Source organism: Alexandromys fortis, unplaced genomic scaffold (assembly GCF_014885135.2).
Source record: "Alexandromys fortis isolate MF-2015 unplaced genomic scaffold, M_Fortis_MF-2015_v1.1 scaffold_72, whole genome shotgun sequence".
NCBI lineage: Eukaryota > Metazoa > Chordata > Mammalia > Rodentia > Cricetidae > Alexandromys > Alexandromys fortis.
In genome coordinates, this window is record NW_026067969.1 from 8,695,595 (window position 1) to 8,716,888 (window position 21,294).

A 21,294-nucleotide genomic window follows, 5' to 3' on the forward strand; every position below is an offset into this window, starting at 1 on the left:
TTCCTCTCTTTGCTGCTCTTCACGGGTGGTCACTAAGCCAGTGTCGAGAGTGCAGCAAATCAATCAAGGAACGAAGTAGGCATGGTGGATGGATGTCTGGTGCAGAGATCCTGCTGAGGGAGGCAGGGCTTGTTCTCAAAGCCGTCTCAGACCCCAGGGTAAGCTGCACGCTGGACTGCCGCCACATAAGGGTTGATTTTGTGGCGCTCTTGTGCAGGCCAGGAAGGTTCCAGCAAGCACACAGTGGATGTTTATGCTTTTCTAAGTGCACTCTGGCTTTGAACACTCCATCAGGAGGCCGTGTGCCTGTTTGTGATGGGGTGACAGAAGGCTTCTGCCAGGGACAAAGCTGTGTGGCTTTGGTCATGGTCCCTCCTCGGAGCTGTAGGTGAAAGTAAGGAGGGAAGAATGGCTGGGCAGTGGTGGCGCACGCCTTTAATCCCAGCACTCAGAAGGCAGAGGCAGGTGGATCTCTGTGGGTTCGAGGCCAGCCTGGTCTACAGAGTGAGTTCCAGGACAGGCAGGGATGCAAAGAGAAACCCTGTCTTGAAAACCAAAAAAAAAAAAAAGAAAGAAAGAAAAAGAAATAGTGACCCCATTATTTGCCTTTGGAATACCTAAAGGTTCTATAGAGTTCTTGGCCTATGACAGGTCAGGGACATGGTGATGACAGCCTAACCTTCTGATTCCCGGACTCTGGCCTCCCTCATGCTGGGGTCACAGGTGTGTGCCACACGTCTAGGTCTAGTTTCATGTGGTGCTGGGGACTGAACTCCAGGCCGTGTGCGTGCTCTGTAAGCTATCCCCCAGGTGAGACAGTCTCACCGCATAGTCCAGGCTGACCTTAATTTGCAGCAGTATTCCTGCCTCAGCCTTCCTGCCTCAGCTCTCCAAATCCTGAAATCTACAGGTTATGCATCATTATAGCTGGTGCTCTGTGTGTGTGTGTGTGTGTTCGTTTTCTATTTAGCCGAGCTGGAACTCACTGAGTAGACCAGGCTATCTTTCAAATCACAGAGGTGTGCCTGCTTTTGCTTCCTGAGTGCAGAGATTAAAAGCATTAGCCACTACACCCAGCTGTGATTCTTTTTTGTTTGTTTGTTTGTGTTTTTTTTTTGAGATTTTCTCTGTGTAGCCCTGGCTGTCCTGGAACTCACTTTGTAGACCAGGCTGGCTTTAAACTCAGAGACCTGCCTGCCTCTGCTGGGATTAAAGGCCTGTGTCTCCACCCAGCTAGGGCAGCTCTTGGGAATGTGAAGGGTGTGGGGAGAGTGGGAGGTGGGATGGGAGCTTAAGTTTTGGAATTCACAAGTTTACTTAGAATTGCCTGGCCCCCAGGGTCCCTACCTTGGCCTTGAAGTTGCGGTTGTGCAGCAGGTGAGTTTTTCTTCCTCTGGCCTGGATACCTCTGTCTCTTGAGTGGCACGACTGAAACGCTCTAAAGGTCGTTAGGCTAGGAGGAGTACAAGGTCAAGGCCAGCCTGGGACGAGCAAGGAGACCCTGTGGCGAGAGAACAAAGGGAAGGAAGGGTGGAAGGTAGGAAGGCTGAATAGACCGCTCGATCTAACTGATCTTGTCCTTCATTTCACCACTGAGTGAACCGAGGCCCCGAGAGTGGAAAGGAGAGCCCACAATCCAGAGGCCAAAGAACTGGACAGGACGCCTGACTGCCTTCCCCGCCAAGGACCAGCACAGACCCAGCCAGGGAAGGGTGACTGGGCTGGGCCAGGCTGCAGGGGTATAATTTGAAAACTGAGTAAACAAACAAGTCCTCTTTGAGCAAGGCAGACTCTGTGCAGCTCACAGACGGCCTGTGTCTGAGGACGGCCCAGGCTTGTCCACTCACAGAAAGTTGTATTTGGTTAAAAATAGCCCAAGCACCACTCTCCTCCCACCCCCACCCTGTATTTAAGGCTGCCAGGAAAAGGGGAGGGGGACAGATTGCCCCTCCTTGTGGGAAGCTGGACCCACTCCCCTGGGAACGGCTATAGGGCTGCTCTCCAGGATTTGCTCAAGACAGTCACCATGTGTCTCTGGGCCTCAGTTTCCCCTTCTTTAGGGGAGACGGTGTGAGTCCAGTAGGTTAACATAGCAGGCCCTTTGTGTGTCTGGTGTGGCTCTGGCTAGGGCCCCAGAAGTTAGTCCTTTAGTCTTGGCCTGAGGCAGAGGCTTCTGCACTGAGCAAAGGGGTTATTTTCTTAGCGACCCAGGACCCCTCATCCTTCTAGGCGGTGCTGTTGCAGGCTGCACACACAGCTCAGCTTTCCTGTTTTCCTGTGGAGACTGTTGTGGAATCCAAGACTAGCTGCTTGGGGTCTTGCCCTGCTGGCTTGGGTCTCTCCACCCCCACATGGGGCCCAGCAGACTTCCTGTGCAGTTAGGGGCTGTCCTCCCCCCCGCCCCCAGTCACATGGAGAGTTTTTAAGAGGCCAACTCAGTGTATCAGAGGCCAATCAGCAAAAAGATGAACTCAGAGTTATGTGTAACCTTGCCTGACACCTGCCTCCTCTGAGCTTCATTTTCCCCATAGTGAAGTGTCCTGACACCTCCAGACCCTTCCAGGCTCCTCTGTACTTTGGAGTCACGTTATAGAGACTGAAGGACATTACAGGACTCTCAGTCTCTTTCTGTAGCCCCTGTATTGGGGGTTGGGAGGACTTCCCTGGCTGCTGTCCTTACTATTTGTAGCACCTGAGGTCTGGCGCCACTGGGCTTCCCTAGGTGGAGAGTGGCAGTACTGGCTGGTTTTATGTCAACTTGACCAAGCTAGAGTCATCAGAGAGGAAGGAAGGAGCCTCAGCTGAGGAAATGCCTCCTTGAGATCCAGTTGTAAGGCATTTTCTCAATTAGTGATCAATGGGGAAGGGGCCAGCCCATGGTGTGTGGTGCTGTCCCTGGGCTGGTGGTCCTGGGTTCTATGAGAAAATAGACTGAGCAAGCAAGGGGAAGCAAGCCAGTAAGCAGAACCCCTCCATGGTGTCTGCATCAGCTCCTGCCCTTCTTGAGTTCCTGTCCTGATTTCCTTTGGTGATGAACAGCAAATAAGTCAAATGAACCCTTTTCTCCCCAACTTGCCTTTTGATTGGTGTGTTCTATCACAACAATGGAAACCCCAACTAGAAGAGGGGCTTTGGTGGTGACGGCCTGCTCTTCCATCTACTGGCCAAGGGCCCTTAGGCCAGTCCAGTAACTGTTTCATTTGCTCTAAGACAGGATGTCACTAATCCTTAATGGTTACTTACAAAAGGTTTTGAATCCGGCTGGCAGTTACTGCTCTGTGATGATGGACACCATGGTGCTTAGTACCATGTGTGAGAACAAAAAGATGCCACTTGGGACTGGAGAGATGATTCAGTGGTTAAGCACACTAGTAACTCTTGCAAAGGACCTGGGTTCAAGTCCCAGCACCCATGTGGTGGCTCACAACCCTCTGTAATTCCAGATCCAAGGGAACCAAAGCTCTCATCTGACTTCCATGGGTGTGTACCAGCTGTGCGCACATACACACCGGCAAAACATTCATGCAGATAAAATAAAAACATATAAATAAATAAGTTCCAAAAAGAGGCAGAGGACCTTGGAACTCTCTGCATGAGGGCCGGGGGGGGGGGAGAAAAAGTGTGTGTGGGTGTGGATTTGGGGTGCTGTAGGCAGATGCTGGAGACCATGGCCTTTGTCTCTGTCCTATTGGAAGGAGTGGTCTGGTCCTGCTTTGTCTGAGGCCACAGACATAAGGTGCGTGCATCTACTACCCAGGGCTTCCTTCCTCTCTGCGTGTATTCCCCATAGTGTGACTCACTGGCATTCAGGTCTTTGTTCTTGTTTCCGGAGGGTAAGGCCAGGGATTTGTTCTTGATCTGGCTGGTCCTTTCCTGGGCTCCTGATCTCAATCTCTGGTCTTGGTTGAATCCTTAGTGTGACAGGTAGGGGCCAGGTGGACTCTCAGCCCCATTCTTGGGATATAATAGGTTCAGAAGTGTGTGGAGACCGAGAGACCCCTGTGTGCTTGGCATTAAGCTGGTGGCTGCCAAACCCAAATACTTAAATCCTGCCATTGCAGAGACCTGTTCAGTTGGCTGCTGTGATGATGACACCTTCTATGACAGCTTGCTTCTGTCCCATGGGATAATCATTGTCATTTGCTCTCCCGTCAGAGATGAAACAACTTCCTGGTGGCCTGGGGTCCCCTGAGTGGGTTCAGGTCTGAGGCAAGCACTTTGACTTGCTTGGTGACTTCAGTCTTTGTACCTGTCTCAGAGAGGTATGGTGCCTGGGGTCCTGCAGCTGGCCTCTCAGTGTGCGAAGGGGGGGGGGGCTGGGAACTTGTGTCCCTAGGAGGAAAGATTCCAAGTAATGAGCTACTGTGGCTGAAGCGGCAGGACTTTTAAAGGCCAGGTGAGAAGTGGTGGCCTGAAGAGATTGGTGGTCCACACACCCACAGGCTTAGAGGAGAGAGATTCAGCCCTGCCTAGGTTAAACCTATGCAGCCACCTTAAGGAAGAGTTAGCCTAGCTTAGCATGTAACCAAATGGTACAGCAGGGCACTGAAACAGGCGAGTGGAACACTGTAGCAATAGGTGTTATCCAATGGTATACTATGTAGCCAGGAAGACACTGTAGCAATAGGTGTTATCCAATGGTATACCAGGAAAAGGGAACATGTAATCACCTACCTCTACCACCCCAGACAGGGTTTCTCTGTAGTCCTGGCTGTCCCAGAACTCACTCAGTAGACCATGCTGTCCTTGAACTCAGAGACACCCCCCCCCCCTGCCTCCCAAGTACTTGGATTAAAGGTGTGCTCCACCACACCCAGCTTTTTTCCTGATTTTTTTTTAAAGCAGTGAATGTGTCAAATTAAAAAGAGTACTGTGACCCTGTTGGTTTATTTTGGGAGGACAATTCTGTCTGATAAGAGCCAAAGGGAAGTTGCAAGGACAGGGCAGGGTCTGGAGGGCAGTGAGGAAGATTCTGGAAAGAGACTGTTTATCTGTCTGATGTGGGCATGGTTGTTAGCTACCCCTTGTAGTCCTGTGAGTTCATGAGAGGTGTTCTGCATGGCACACAGTGGACACTGGAAAATAGACACCTTGGTCTCCACTGCCTGAGCCCCTGAGGCTCTTGGGAGGAGGAGCCTTTGAGATAGGACCTGAAGGAAGGATGGAGGAGGAGATGAGGTCCCAAGTCTGGTAAAGGAAAACCATGAAGGAGGTTGTGTGTTACAGCCAAAGCCCCAGCAACAGCCACAGCAGCAACTCTGTGTGCAGGACCCTTGAGAGTCTTGAGGGTTGTTTTGCAAAGTGCTACCACGTGTCCCTGGGGCTGGGCAAGTGGGGGGTGTGTGTGTGCTTGCCCAGATGAGCGCCTGTGGACCCCAGGCTTTCAGAGCAATGGGAAGGCACTGCTTGCAGATCTCGTCTGCTGCAGTTTCCCAGGTGCTGCGGGTGCAGGAGCCCTGGACAATTGGATCATTGACAGGCTCAGCATTCCATGTGCCTTGGAAGACAGGTGTCTCTGGAAGTAAGTGGGGACAGGTTCACTGTCTCCCCAGCACCAGGCAGCATGGGAGATGATGCCAGGCTGTGGGCTCTAGCCCCCAGTCTGTCTGTTGCTGAACGATGTGACGTCAGCTCCTTTTTGTGTCCAGTGAAGGAGCTGGCCACCCTGCTAGACCCTCAAGGTCCCAGACCCTCCCAGTTGTGACAGAAGACAATGAATGTCCCTTCCCACTACAATGGCAAGCCCAAGGGACCACTTAACCCTAATCAAACTTATTCTGAGTTCCAACCTAAGGTGCTGAGAGGCCCTGTCCCTAACTTACCAGTCCCCACTTGGTTTGTTTTATTTATTCATTTTGTTTTGAGACAGGGTCTTATGTAGCTCAGGCTAGCCTTAAATTTCCGTTGATATGGATGTCTTTTCTCCTGACATTGCAGCCTGGGGTTGTTTCTGTCAGCTTAGCTGCAAGCCCGTGAGTGGCTTGGCTCATCTTCTTGTCACCTGGTTCCCATGTCTTCCTCCCTGGCTCGGAGAGAGCAGCATTTCTGTCATGTCTTCACACTGTCTGCTGTCAGGACCTTGGTATCTGGAAGCTGCAGATAACAGCATTTGCAGCACCTGTGTGCCTGGTGGGTGGTGGACAGGGAAGGGTCTGGCATTTCCTGGAAGCTTGGGAAGAAGCTTGACCTGGATTTAGTAAAAGGACAGTGGCACTGTGGGCACTGAGGGCACCGTGGGCACCCAGCAAAACATGGTAAGGGCTTGGTTCCTTCCCTGCTGGAGCTGGGCTGAAGTAACTGGTGCCTTCTATTTATTAATTCCTATTAGAATGACACTTCTATTATTATTATTCTTGGGTCCTTCCTATCAGGCAGACAGGGTGTCAGGTGTTCCTGGCACATCTTATTGGGTGCTGTTGAGGCAGGGTTTTGTTATGTAGCCCAGGCTGACCTTGTATTTACAGTTGTTCTGCCACCACCACATCTAGCTTAGGTAAGTCTTTTTTTTAAATTATTATTTTTTACCTTTTTAAGTCAGGGTGTCTCTGTTATGTAACTCTGGCTGTCTCATAAATCAATATATAGTCCAAGCTGGTCTTGAACTCACAGAGATTCATCTGCCTCTGCCTCCACAGTGCTGGACTCAAAGGCGTGTGCCACCATGCCTGGCAGACTTCTTTTACTTTTATAACAATTTATTTTATGTGTGAGTGTTTTGCCTGCATGTGTGTATGAACATCATATGTGCTTGTTGTCTGAGGAGGTCAGAAGGACATACATTGGACCCCCTAGAACTGGAGTTACACATGTTTATGAGCCACCATACGGGTGCTGGGAATTGAACCCAGGTCCTCTGCAAGAGCAACCAGTGCTCTGAACTGCTGAGCCATCTCACCAGTCCCTAAATTATGGGTTTTTTTTTGGAGGGGGAGGTGCTTTTTTAGGGCAGGGTCTCTCTACATAGCCCTGGCTGTTCTGGAGCTCACTATGTAGACCAGGATGGCCTCAGACTCACAGAAATCCTCCTGCCTCTGCTTTCAGAGTGCTGCAGTTAAAGGAGTGTACCACTACCACCTGGCATGGCTAGGCTCTTTTCTTTTTTTTTTTTTAAGTTTTTTTTGTTTGTTTGTTTTTTGTTTTGGAGACAGTAGCTTTGGAGCCTGTCCTGGCACTTGCTCTGTAGACCAGGCTGGCCTCAAACTCACAGAGATCCACCTGTCTCTGCCTCCTGAGTGCTGGGAATAAAGGTGTCTACTACCACCTCCTGGCTAGCTGGGCTATTTTCATTGCTCATTTTATGGAAAGAGATTGAGGCTCAGAAATATTGAGTCAGCGGCAGAACTGGGTCTGTGGTCTATGTTCATACTGTTCCTGCTTACCTGTCTGGGACAGGATCTTCAGTCTCTGCTTGCATCTCGCTGGTGTTCGGGAGCGTCCTCTCTGCAGGACACCTGCCCTGTTCTAGGCATTGGATGCAGTCAGAACCCTCACTGAGGTCCTGTGTGCTGTCTGCGGGTTCCCTGCAAACCAGCCTCAGCTTGGTTAGGCTGAAACTGCAGCAAGCCCAGAATCTGGTTCCCAGGGGATTTTCCAGCTCTGTGGTTGCCGATGGCATGGTGCCACCCGAGTACCTCCCTCTAGACTGTGCCTGAGCCTTCCCGTCTTCCTACAGCTGCCTATGGGAAGAGCTTGCAGAGACACGGGAAGGTAAACAGATGAGAAGTTAGCCCGAACACGCGTGAGCTGCTGACAGATAGATAATCAAGCTTTTGAGGATCTTGGATTCCCAGCTGGAGCTGTCTCTGGGGTGATAACCCAGCATGTCTGGTGGCTGATGCTGTGTTGGGAGGTGTGGGTGTGAGGTGGGGCAGGGGGAATGGGGTGGCAGCACCATCCACAGTGCTGTGGAACTAGGCTGCGGTCTGGTGAGGTCTGCCGGCTGTCATTCGGGTCCACTTCCCTTTCTGATTAATTAAACCTTTGAGTGTCCAGGGCCTAGAAAAATAGATCTGAGACATGTCATGGTTCCTTCTTTCTTCCCGCTCTCCCTCCTTCCCTTCATTCCTTTCTTTCTTTCTTTTGACAAGGTCTCTCTGTAACTGTGGCTGTCCTGGAACTCACTAGACCCAGGCTGGCCTTGAACTCATAGAGTTCCATCTGCTTCTGCCTCCCAAGTGCTGGGACTAAGGGCGTGTGCCACTGTGCCTAGCAAGTTTCCCCTTCCTTCCTTCCTTCCTTCCTTCCTTCCTTCCTTCCTTCCTCCCTCCCTCCCTCCCTCCCTTCCTCTCTTTCTTTCTTTCCTTCTTCCTTCCTTCCTTCCTTCCTTCCTTCCTTCCTTCCTTCCTTCCTTCCTTCCTTTCTAAAAGATTTATTTATTTAACATATACTGGTGTTTTGCCTGTATATATTCTGTGTGAGGATGTCGGATCCCCTAAAACTGGAATTACAGACAGCTGTGAGCTGTCATGTGGGTGCTGGGAATTGAACCCAGGTCCTCTAGAATAGCAGCCAATGCCCTTAAGCCGCCAAGGCATCTCTCCAGCCCTGAGTTTCCCATTTCTTTATTGCTCTGTAGAATGACAGGGTAGTTGCTGTTTACTGACAGGCTGCCTTCCTGTCTCATCATGTCACTATTAGTGCCGGGCTGATAAATGAATTTCTTTCAACCCTTCGGTTGCTGCCATTGGTGATGTCAACTCCGGCTTGAAAGCCTTTGCGGAGTTTCTTATTTCATTTAATCTTCTGACACCTGATGAGGTGGGGGCTGCTCTCTCAGATGTACAGCAGGGGAAACTGAGGTTCAGAAAGAAGGAAGCATGTGCTAGAGCCAGCGAAGGGTGGGCTTGTTTGAAAACGTCACTTACCTTGCTGTTTCACGGAGAGCCCTTGGCCTATAAGGGGTAGAGCAAACAGATTCCTGCTTCCTGTGTGTCCGAAGACCAGCTTGCGTTTCCTGCATCGTCCACTGGACTCAGCTCACTGCTTCCCCTGGCCAGGGCTAGGTTTCCCCTGGACACTGCAGGCTGTGTCATTTGCCCTCCCTGGGTTCCTGGTCAGTGTGGTTGCTTCTACAAATTGTGTGTGTCAGAGGCTAACTTGTGGGAACTATTCTCTCTTTCTACCCTGTGGGGTCCCGGGATTGAACTGACTGAGGTCGTGAGGCTTGGCTCTAGGTGTCTTTACCTGCTGAGCCAACCATCAGTATAGGGTTTTTTGTTGTTTGTTTTGGCTAAAATTTGATTTATATTTATTTTATGTGCACGGATGTTTGCATGTATATATGCCACATGCATGCCTGATGCCTGTGGAGGCCAGAAGAGGGTGATCGATCTTCTGGAATTAGAGTTACAGCCAGTTGTCAGCCACCATGAAGTTGCTGGAAATAAAACCCAGGTCTCCTGCAAAACCAGCAAGTGCTCTTAACCATTGAGCTATCTCTCCAGCTCTATTGTGGTTTTTCATTGACAGTCCATCTCCTTTATTAGATTCCTAGAGTATCCCTGGAGATAAATAGAGAGAAAGGTTGTTGGAGGGTGGGCATGATGCCAGTCCCGTGGCAGGCCTGCAGTAGGTGTAGATAGGCTTGTCCTGCTCTGGGTTGGGGATGTTGCTGGAGTCCTGGGCCCCCTGTCTCTGTGTGCTCCCCAAGCTCAGGGATGTCAGTGTCCTGGTCTCCTAGAACGGGCTGCCAGCTGGAGGCTGCATGCATAGAGCTGATGCCAGGCAGGTGGGTGGAGCTGGGAAGGGATGAGAAGGTCTTTGTTTCTCCTGTTTGTGTCCAGATGGGAACTGATTTTCCCGACTCAAGTGGAGGATGCAAAGGGAGGTTTCGGGTGCTACCCCCACCCCCAGACGTTTCCCCAGGTCTCCACCCCGGCTATCTCTCCACCCCTCAGGCCCTCCTGTCTCAGCATTTACCCTTCACCAGACCTGTTGTGGCTGAGTTCTAGTTAAATATTTGCTAACTGAGAGGTTTGCGAGGCGGCTCTGTGCAAAAGTCCCAGCTGACTACTCCCAGCCTGTCTCGGGATAAAGAGACCCAGCCCTCCGGGGCCTTCAGAACCCTTCCCTGTGCAGGTGGCCTTCTCGGCATCTGAAACTAGATGACCTTTCTCTCCGGGGTTACAGGACTGTTTGACGGATCAGGGAGAGAGGGCAGAGGCCAGGCTGAGTTCTGGGGAACCAGGGTGGAGAGAGCCTGGAGATCTGATCCCTAATTTCCTGACCTGTTCCCCACCTGTTCAAAGGTCAGCCTTCCCAGAGCCCCAGTGGCCTGCTCACAAGAGAATGTGGCCGGGCGGGATTCGGTCAGTGCTGCCCTCTTGAAGCCTTGACTATTAGCAATAGAACCCATCATGTCTTAGATTTCTCCATTGCCATTTGGGGTGGCAGGGGGCCTGTGATATCATGCCTGGTTTCCCTCTGCTGTGTAATGCTGGGCAGGTCACCCAGACTCTGAACCTTGGAGCCCTTATCCAGAGAGTTGCTTTAACAGTTTGTCCTGCTGGGGTTAAATGAAGTCATGTGACAAATATTGATGACGTACTTAAGAAGTGCCTCAGTGCGGGCTCTGGGCAACTGTGGGATGCATTAGCTCATGCGCTGATTATTATAATTATATGCAAATGGAGAACCAGAGAGCCTTAGTGGTGGGAAGAGGGCAAGGACGGCTAATGAGATTTTGGGTCTGGGAGTCAAGGAAGGGTGTTCTGCCAAAGGGCGTATCGTGGGAGATATCGTGGGAGAGAGTGCAGAGTGGGGGCGCACTTGGTGTCAGTGGGACACAGCCACAGCAGGGGCTGGGCAGGGAAGCATGGCTGAGAACCTCTGCCTTGGATTCCATTCATTGCTACCAGCTGATGGGCTGCGGCATGTCAGGACACAGGGAGGTGCTGTGTCAGAGCCGATGGGGAGCTTAAGGTCTTCTGGGGCTCATCCTTAATAAAGCAAGTCACCTGATCCTCAGGACATCGCCACAGTCCTCAGAGTCCAGGTCCTGCTGGCCTGGTGGACAAGTCTCAGACCTTGCAGTCTCTGTTTCTCCAGTGACAGTGATGCTCCTAGGCTCTGGCAGGTCAGGATTTGGTGTCAGACCCTGTGACCTTTGTGAGAAGTGATCGGTCCCCAGTCAGCCTGGTGCCTGTCCACCTGTGTCTAAATAAAACCTTTTTTTTTTTTTGGTAGTGCTGGGGGTTGAACCCAGGGCCTTGTGTATGATAGGCAGGCACTCTACCACTGCACTGGATCCCTAACCATCTGGCTGTGGCTAACAGACAACTCTATAGGTCCTCAGTCAGTTCTCAGTGCGATGGCAGATTCCAATGAAGCATGGTCCCTGGACACCCGGTGTCCCCAGCCCGCAGCAGGTACGTTGTGGAGCTGTGCTCATGGGAAGAGGGTTTTCATATTAGTCCCTGGTCTCCGAGGCGAACTCAGCTGAAGGTCCCTTCAGGACACCTGCAGTGAGAAGGGAGGGAAAGATCATGTGGCATCCACTTTCCTAACAAAGAAGGACTGTGTTGGATGTGTTCCTTCATCCTCAGGAGCCTCTGAGGCTCCGGCTTCTACATGAACCTCTCTTACACACTAGGGTTGGTGTGGTGCTTATGAGAAGTCTAGCGTGGATAAGCGGGGAGCGCCAGCCCATCCTGGGGATTTCCAAAGGAAGAGATGGTTTGGGGAAGGAGGGAGCTGAAGCATCAGCGCAGTGTGGGGGTGTGTGTTCAGGTTTTAGAATACTCAGGTACTTGTAAGAGGAGCCACGCCTTTATCCCCGAGGGCAGAGAGAGCCTTAGGTTTGTGAGCCCTACTGGCTCCTGGTCTGGGAAGGAGCAGAGGGAGTCAGGAATAGTTGGTATAAGAGGGTCGTGACCCAGTCGAGGGGGCTGGCAGGTGGTGCAGTCTGAGCTGAGCTGGCCTGTTGACTGACCTGAGGCAGCTCACAGTTACCCTCGGAGGCCTCTCTGGATAAGCCTGACTGGTGCGCCATCAGCTGTCACACTGTCTCTCCCGGTTCTGCCTCTGCGGGGTCCTGTCCTCCTGGTCCCCCTGTCCTTCTGGTCCCAGCTCTTCTCATGGGCCCTGCTCACTCCCGCCTGCTGGATGGTGGAGCCTGTCATTATCCTTTCTCCCAACTCCTACCTGATCACTGGTCCCAGGCAGGGTCCCTCCTCAGTCCTCCTGACGGGGCCACCCACAGCCTGCCATATCCACCCTAGAGGCTGACTGTTTCTGTGGTGAAGTGTATTTCCCCAAACTTGGATTTCCTGTTCTGAGTCTGTGTCATTTATGTATGTACACATGTATATATATATATATATATATGTGTGTGTGTGTGTGTGTGTGTGTGTGTGTGTGTGTGTGTGTACAGTGTGTGTTCATGTGTGTGTTTGTGTGTGTGCTAGTTTGCATGCTTGTGTTTGTGCACTAGCATGTACTTGTGTGTATGTTCCATGTATGTGTTTGTGAACCTGTTCATGCATCTNTGTGTGTGTGTGTGTGTGTGTGTGTGTACAGTGTGTGTTCATGTGTGTGTATGTGTCTGCATGTGTGTGTTTGGATACCTATATAGGTATTTGTAAGTGTGTGTTGAGGCTGGAAGTTGACATGGGTGTCTTCCATGTTCGCTTTGGGACAGGGTCTCTCCCTCCACCTGGAGCTCCTTGGATCAGTTAGGATGGCAGCCAATAAACTCTCGGGACCTGCTTGTCTCAGTGCCATGGACCTGCTCTTCTCTTCTCTACCTCCAGTACTGGGGTTAGAGAACTGGGGTGCTATGCTGGACTTTTTTATGAGTGCTGGGCATACAAACTCAGGTCCTTGTGGTTGCATGTTGGGCATTTTATCAGCTGAGACATCCCTCCAGTGTGGTCCCTACATCACTTGTCTGCCCCCTCCTTTAACCTCATCCCCCCTATATTGTTTACGTGCTGTGTGTTCTCAGAGTACTCACTTGACCTCTCAGTGCATTGGTGAAGTAAGGTCAATGCAAGAAACAGTAATGCGGGGCCGTGGATACAGCTCAGTTGGCAGTGTTTTCCTTGCATGTGGGAGGTCCCAAGTTTGATACTCAATGCTGCAAGAAAAAATAATACTCATATTTTTAGATGGGAGTGGCAGCTCATGCATTCAACCCTAGAACTTGGGAGGTGGGGACAGAGGGCTCAGGAATTCAGTCACTCTTGGCTGCCTAACAAGTTTGAGTCCAGCCTGGGCTACATGCACATCATCCCGGGTGCGGAGGAACCCTAAGTGGGTGGCTGCTGGAGAGTGTGGGAATGAGAATTCACCAGAAGCCTTTAGGTGACACACTGAGACCTGGCACTCCAATCCTCATTTGTCAAACTGCTGTGTGACTCAAGAGTATGTGACTACCTCTCTGGGCCTCAGTTCTCCTGGCTGTGCCAGTTAGATGACATAGTTTCTTGTATTTGACTTTGGGACATAGGGAGCCTGAGTCCCTGCCTCCACTCTACCACAGCCCTTGTTTCTGGGGTGGGTGGGTCATCATCCCAGCGGCTTCCCCCACCTCCCTATCTGGAGCCCTCCCCAGAGCTCCTAGAACTAGGCAGGCTAGTTCTGAGTCTGCCCCGCCCTGCAGGTGCTGCGCATGCTAGGTTTCAGTCCCCATGAAACCCTGAAACTGGGCCGGGCACGGTGGTAAGGCTTGTTCCACGAGCTCACTGGAGGGACCAGCCAGACCAGGATGAGCCTGGCGCAGTGCCCATAGCTGAGTCCAAACCAGGACAGGGCTTGTGTGAAGTCCCTGTGTCCACATGAGGCCGGCCACCATCCTGGCTGGAGATGGTCTTTTCTGTCCTGATGTCATCATCGTGGAAGGGGATTCAGGCTCAGGCCCTTGGGTCTTGGACCTGGGCTTAGCTCTTGCTTTGGCTACTCTTTCATGGGTGTGGGAGGGGCTCTCAATTCACTGTGCTGCCTGTGTGAAAGGTCTCACAGTGGAGTCTGTGTACCTGTGACAGAGATCATGTAGGCCTTCCACAGGGGTGCAGCATGCTGGGGGCTCACAAACTCTTCCTGCAGGGTGTCCCCGGGGACCTCTCTCTCCTTCCCCCATACTCAGCTTAACCTGCAGGATTGACCCAGCTCCCCAAGACTTCAGGGACTTCACCCCGGGGCCTTGTTCTTGGTGGCTCCTGCTATCTACTCAGGAAGTAGCGTGATCCTTAAAATTGTCACTTTGGAAAATCAGATCAGCAGCATTCTTCCGGCCACTGAGCTGCCGGTGGTGTTGGTCATGTGCACTGTCCTTGTCAGGGCCGAGTGTCTCATGCCCATTGGTTCACTGATTTCCTTATCGCCTAGTCAGGTGGGTGCTGATATGCCATCTTGAAGAGAGGGCAACAGACGCAGAGAGAAAGTGCCTTGGCTAAGGCCACACAGCTGGTAGGGGGCAGAACTGTGACTTGAACCCAGAGCCTGTCACTGCAAGCCCTTGGTGCGGTCATGTCTCAGTCCCGGGTGGCTGGAGTCAGCTCCTGATCTGTTGAGTTACTGGCAGCTCAGAGGAGATGCTGAGGGCAGCATTTTGGTCTGTTCCCAAGGCCAGACCGACACACTGAGGTTTGCACTAAGATCTTAGGTCACCTGAGACCTACTTGCCATTTCAGCCCAGGGAGGGTTAGCCAGGGAAGGGGTGTCCAGCAGGTAGGAAGGGCTGTGCCAGCCTTGACTACATGGGAGCAGGTAGGGAGGTGGAGAGCCAGACAAGTCTCTTCGCTCTGACACCCACACATTATGACCTTGGGAAAGTCACTTTGACTTTCTGAGCCTGAATGTTCTCATCTGTCAGATGGGGACAGTTAAGCTTGCTCTGCTTCCCCTTGGGCCTGGAGAGTGAGGCTAGGGCCCCCTAAAGACACTGTGGCTATGTGAAAGGCCACTGGGCGTGGGGGACTCTGGACAGGCTCTGGGGAAAGTAAGCATCAAAGCCAACTTCCCTTGGCCTGGGATGTAGTGCACTGGTAGAATGCACTGGTAGGATGCTCACCTGGCATGCGTGAAGCCCTAGGTCCAGTCCCCAGCATCCAAAAACAAAACAGAATTCCCACTTTTAACTAGGTATGGTGGAAGAGCTCTGTAACGCCAGTACTAGGGAAGCTCCAGCAGAATTGTCTCAAGTCTGAGGTCAGCCTGGGCTACATAGGCAACCTGGGCTACTTGGTGAAAGCCTCTTCACTCATATGAACAGCTCTAATCTCTCCTCCTGAAATGCTTCTTCTCTTCGCTCCAGGCTGTGCCTCTGAGCCTTAGGAGCACAGGACTGAGAAGCCTGTGCTGAGTTCTCAGAGGGCGGCACACCTAGGGAGTTTGGGAATTCTGGGTGCAGAAGCAGGAGGGCTGGCTGGCTGGTGAGGGGCCTCTCTGAGTCACCGTTGAGCACTACAGGAGAGTGTATCCAGCTGCATCAAGACCCCTTACTCAACTGACTTGCTTTATATTGGGCTCTTCGAAACACACACACACACACAGAGAGAGAGAGAGAGAGAGAGAGAGAGAGAGAGAGAGAGAGAGAGAGAGAGAGAGAGAGAGAGAGAGAGAGAGAGAGAGAGAGAGAGAGAAAGAGAACACTTTGTTCTAGACTCATGTCCTGGGAACTGGCCTTTTCAGAGCTTGGTGGGGTGTACCCTGCCTTCTAGGTGGGGTACCCCGAGGCTTCCTGACACAGCTCTGGATTTCCCAGATGTCCTCAGGATGACAGAGAACCATGCAGGGCCTGGGATTGCCCACATGGGGCCCAGCTTGGTTTGGTTGACTTACCATGGAATGATCTTCCCTGTGTCTCCCATTATAAGTGAGAGTTTATATGCAACATGTTTCTCTGGGACCGGCAGAAAAATCTGTGTGTTGGGCAGAGTCAGGCAGCCCAGCTTCTGTGTGAGGTGAACCCACATGGGGGGGGGTATTGCTGGCCCTGGGAGCAGAGATGGGACACCCAGCCCAGGTTGGGTGCTGGTAGGGGAACCTGGGTGTACAGAAGACACATAAGCCCTGCTTCCTTAACTCTTACTTTGTCTGGTCATTGCTTTTCTTTTCTTCCTTTCTTTTTTAGAAAACAAAATCTTTAATGGATTTTTTTAAGCTATAGAAGTTGTACCTGGTAATGAGTAGTTCCTCCCACCTCTCGCCCCCATAGCTGAGCACTGTACAGTGAAGACTGGTGTTTTGGTGCCTCGGGCTGCGTATGCAGTCACTGTCCATAACCTGCCGTGTGCACACCATAACCTGGCCTGTTCACATCCTGTCTGGCCCTGTGACGGGGCTCTGTGATGCGATGCTTGGCTTCTGTGAAGAACTTGAGGGACTGAGAACTGGGTGGCCTCCATGCCTTCCTCACCAGAAAGCTGGAGGGTGCGCCTTTCAGTTTCCATGGTCCCCGCGGCTCCTCAGGCAGCAGCATCTGGGCTGAGTCAGTGCACCCGGGGCGAGGGCCCATGAAAATATGCAACCTGGGTGGGTGAGGCCAGCCCACACCCAAAGACGGCCTCACCCAGGCATCTGTAGCTATCTTGCTTGCTTCCAGTCTGGCCCAGGGTCCCTGAAGTTGGCCCTTTCATCAGGTGAGGCCACGGCCTGCCTCCCCACTGCCCTCTGAGGTTTTGTGGACCGTGGACGGAGCCCGCTCAGATCCTAACTGTCTCCATCTTTTGTGTGATCTAGCCAGCCCTTGACACTCCTCAGGGTGGTGAGCCTTGGCCTCGGAAACCCCATTTGGTGTCTACCCCAAAAACCTATGCATTGGAGTGTCTCCAGAGGCCATGGAGGGATTGGAAGAGCTGATGTGACCAGGTGTGGAGAGAGGTCTGCACAGCCTCCCCCAGCTCTGGGTACCTCCTGCGTGTCCTAGGCAGGGTGTTGAGTCATGGAACCCTCTGCCGCCCTCTGGAGCTAGCTGCTGGAGCTAGCTGCGCGCAATAGGTGAGAAAAACCGTGGCTATGACGGCTCTGGTTTATAATCCCAGTACTCAGGAGGGCAAAAAAACAGGAGAACAGCTATGAATTCCAGGCCAGCCTGGGCTACATAGTGAGGTCCAGGCCAGTCTGGAGTACATAGTTAGACACTATCGGTGCATTTACAGGATGGGCACTGTGAAGGACCCCCAAGGAAAGGGGACTGCCCAGATGGGTCCCAGAGCCCAGTGGCAGGGAATTAAGGTCTGTGTCAGGCCCACCGTGCCAACTCAGGTCTTCTGTGTGGCTCTGAGAGCCTTAAGTCCAGGTTAGAACCCCATAATGCGCTGCTGATCTTTGGGGTTCCCTTTGCCCCCTGAAGATCCCAGATCCTTATTTTGTGTTTTAGGGTCACTTCCTTAGTACCAAGCACATGCTCGTTCTTTCCCAACTGATTGGGTTCCGTCCACCACTGTTGCTTTTCTCCAGCTCTTCCTGGGGTGTGAACTCACAGACCACTTTCTGCCACTGGCCTGGCACCACTCCTGGGCCCTGTTGCTGAGCCCCTAGCGCCCTTCTTGTTTTTGCTCGATACCACTTGGCCATTGGTCCTAGGTCCCTTCCCTTAGTCAAGCACCCACTGTGTGGTCCAGTAAGGGACAGGCAGCTCTCGCCCACCGCCATGTGAGGTGTGTAACCTCAGCACTAGCTGCCGGCCCATCCCATCCTATCTGCTCCAGAACTGAGAGCAGATACCAAGTAAGGCACCCGGCCTCCTCATGTGTTGGTTGGTTGTGGATCAGCTTGCCAGGGTTTGCCAGATTTGGGTCAAGTTTGCTTTGGTTCCTGAGGTCAAGTAGCGAAGAGTCAAGGATTGCAGTTGGGTATGACGGGGGTCCCGCCTGGCACTCTGTTCTTGGATAAGTGAGTGTACCCTCTTTTCTCACATCATTTGGTGGAGACATGCCCCACCCCCAACCATTTCTGCTCTTTTCTCCACTTTTTCCTTTGGCTCCCATGACTTCTCCTTCCCTAGGCTTCTCGCTTCCTTTCCTGAGCTGTGGTTCTATCTACCTTGGGTGACTTATGTTCACCTTTGTATGACAAGATTGAGTGACTTCCATCTCAGGCCCTTGGGCTGTCCTGGCTGCCCCAGCCCAGCTTGTGTAAGCCCATGACTGTCAGTGTCTTGGCCTAGGGAGTTGAACTCCAGCCTCCTGCTGACCTGGCTTCCCCTTTGTCCTGGTTGCAGGCCTTTCTGACATGTCCTTTTTCAGGGGCTCCAGAAGCTTCTTTTTTTTTTTTTTAAATTAATTTATTTATGTATTTTATGTATATGAGTGCTTCATGAATGTCTGCGGGCCAGAAGAGGGCAACAGATCTCATTACAGATGTTGTGAGCCACCATGTGGTTGCTGGGAATTGAACTCAGGACCTCTCGAAGAACAGTCAGTGATAGCTCTTAACCACTGAGCTATCTCTCCAGTCTCAGAAGCTAATTTCATTGCACAGCCCATCTGTCCTGGTCTCAGACACCCCGATGGGATGACGGGACATGACTGGGCCTTTGCCTGGCCCAGCTCTCCTCTTCCTGCTTCCTCCGCAGGCCAGCTTCAGAGCGCAGCTCTTCCCAGACTAGGCACCAGCCTGGCAGCTGAGAATTGCTGCGGGCAGGTCCCGATTCAAGTGTATTTATTCATTTATTTATTTAAATACGGCAGCTTCCCTTGAGCCTGGTCAGGCATTAGGTACACATTTGCTGTTGTTGAGTTAATTCTCTATTTGGGGGTGACTGTCCCTCAGATAGAGTTGTGGCTGAAGCTCTAAGGACTCTCACTGCCTACAGGGAGTTAGGGCAGAACTTGGCCAAGGACAGTGGACTCCTAAGCCTCCTCTTCCCTTACCCGAAACAGCGGTGGTCCTACCTGCCCAGCTCTCATGAAGCTGTGTCCACCCTGGGGCTAGCTCTGTGTCAGCAGTTGCTGTGGGGTGACAGGCCCATGTCATCCCCGACCCTCACCCTTCCCCTGCCTTATTATCTCTAGGACAATTCCCATGGTCTCTAAGGGCTGCTGCTCTGTGGGTTTTCACAAAACAGGCACGCCAAACACATTCCTCATTCCTTCTTCCCTCTGTCCCCCATCAGAATCTAGACAGTTACAGCCTCTGTCCAGGACAGGGCTGTGTGTCAGGCTGGTTTTGTAGAGTGGTGGGTGAGCTGAGCGCATGCCCCCTCTACTGTCCCTGAGGCAGGGCTGGGGTGCAGGCCTTAGACATAGTGTGGTAATGTGGAATGAGCCCTGGGTTCTCTCTGGCCACCAGCTCCTGTCTGGGTCCCGTCATTCGCTCTCTGTGTGACCCTCTCTGGGTCTCAGTTTCCTTCTCTAAAGTGGCTGTGACATGAACCGCCTCACAGACCCACTGAGAGGGGGAAGCACTGTCCTAGGCCGCTGACTCCCAGGACCTAAGATGGGCAAAGGTCCCCAGATGAAGGACTAGGTCTTTGGAACTGCAGTCCAAGATTGTCGGCGGTGGCAGGTTGGTCTGTCTTTGCTTCTAGCCCTCTCCGTGTGCTAACTGAGAGGCCCAGGAAGAGAAGCTTCATAAACCCCATGTTGAGATTCTAGTTGCAGCATTTTAGGACCATGAGGCTCTTCTGAGCTTTCTCGGTGCCTCAGTTTCCCCATCTATAAAGAGGGACACCCAGGCAGGATCAGTACTGAACCTGCTGCTTGCTGGGCCTGCTCTGGAGACCATGGATTCGCCCTCTCTGTTCAGAGACTGCTTCGGCACCAGAAAGAAGCAAACAGCTGAGAGCAGCAAGCTGTTGGCTCACAGGGTTGGGCTGTAACTCAGTTGGCCGAGTGTGTACCTACCATGCATGGATCTCAGGGTTTGGTCCCTGACATTTAAGTAGGGCTTGGTGGCACATGCTTGGAGGGTTAGGAGTTCAAAGTCACCTTTGGCTGTGTAGAGTTAGAGGCCAGCCTGGGCTGTGAGCTCCTGTATCAAAGGAAAAAGAATGAAAGGTTAACTTCGTAGATGAATTTGAATCGTGAGTCAGTGACTCACAAGTATGAAAGTGAGGAGCCTTGTCTGACCCTCGGCCCCTGCACTGGGAGGCCCGAGCTTGCAGCTTCCCCCCTTTCCTCACCAGTTCCTTTTTGCCAATAGGAAGTATTCTTTAATTTTTCTTTTCAAATGAACATGTATGTCTTTGTGAGGGTGTCTGGTCCCCTGGAACTGGAGGTACAGACAGTCGTGAGCTGCCATGTAGGTGCTGGGAATTGAACCCGGGTTCTTTGGAAGAGCAGTCTGTGCCCTTAGCGTTGGAGCCATCTCTCCAGCCCTAAGAATCATTCTTGCTCAGAGACTGTTCAAAGTATGAGACTATCACTTTCCAATAGTCTTCACAGGGTCTCCCAGTGACTTCGCCATAGCCTGGCTTTTTTCTGTCTTGGGTAGACTGGTTTATGCTGGTCAGTCCCACCACTGCACAGTTAGCTGGTGCTCTCTAGCTTGCACAGTGTCCTAAGTGCAAGCAAGGCATCAAAAGGAGCGTGCAAGCCGGGCGGTGGTGGTGCATGCCTTTAATCCCAGCACTCTGGAGGCAGAGGCAGGCGGATCTCTGTGAGTTCGAGTCCAGCCTGGTCTACAAAGGGAGTTCCAGGACAGGCTCCAAAGCTACAGAGAAACCCTGTCTCGAAAAACCAAAAGAAAAAAAAAAAGCAAAAGGAGCGTGCAGCCCCCTTAGGGATCCCAGGCTGTCTCACTCGGTACCGGTCACTGGTGAGGCCAAGCCTCTCACAGGCCTGTTAGGTGTGGTTTACTTTCTCTCTGTGTAGCCACTGACCAACTTCCTGTCAGGAGTGGGTAGCCACCTTGTGCACACGGCTCACGACCAAAGCCCTGGCCTAGCGTGTGAGAGACTACGGTGGCCAGCCTTAGTCAAAGGGTATCTTTGCTTTGCATGAACAGTTCTTCATGGCGTCTTGGCAGGCTTGATTCCCTAGGTGTCCATGGTGACCTGCCACTCTCATGCGTGCTTCCCTTTCAGACAAAACCGAGAAGATCCTGAGAGAGTTCCTCCGTTTCTATGAGGACCAATATGGCGTCTCCCTCTTCAACAGCATGCGTCATGAGATCGAGGGCACCGGGCCACCGCAGGCGCAGCTGCTCTGGCGCAAGGTGAGAGGCACGGAGAGGGTGCAGCCTGGGCTCTGTCACCCCTTCTCCTATGAGGCCTTTGATGTGACTTCTCTGGGCCTTAGTTTCCCTTTGTTGCTGGGCTGGTCTCTAAGGGCGCTTCATTGACTGAGGTAACCTCCCTCTCTTGGTCCCTGCCCCTCACTGCCAGTGCAGCCTGTCCCCCCACTGCCAGTG

The 21,294-nt window shown here is 52.2% G+C and overlaps 1 protein-coding gene across 1 annotated transcript in view; it reads left to right on the forward strand.

The window, feature by feature from the left end:
* The window catches only part of Niban2 (niban apoptosis regulator 2), a 49,148-nt gene that overhangs the window by 9,235 nt on the left and 18,619 nt on the right, over positions 1 to 21,294 (forward strand). The window contains exon 2 of the mRNA XM_050154962.1: positions 20,969 to 21,099. Within this exon, the coding sequence (XP_050010919.1) occupies positions 20,969 to 21,099 (131 nt within the window). The remainder of the gene's footprint in view (positions 1 to 20,968; positions 21,100 to 21,294) is intronic.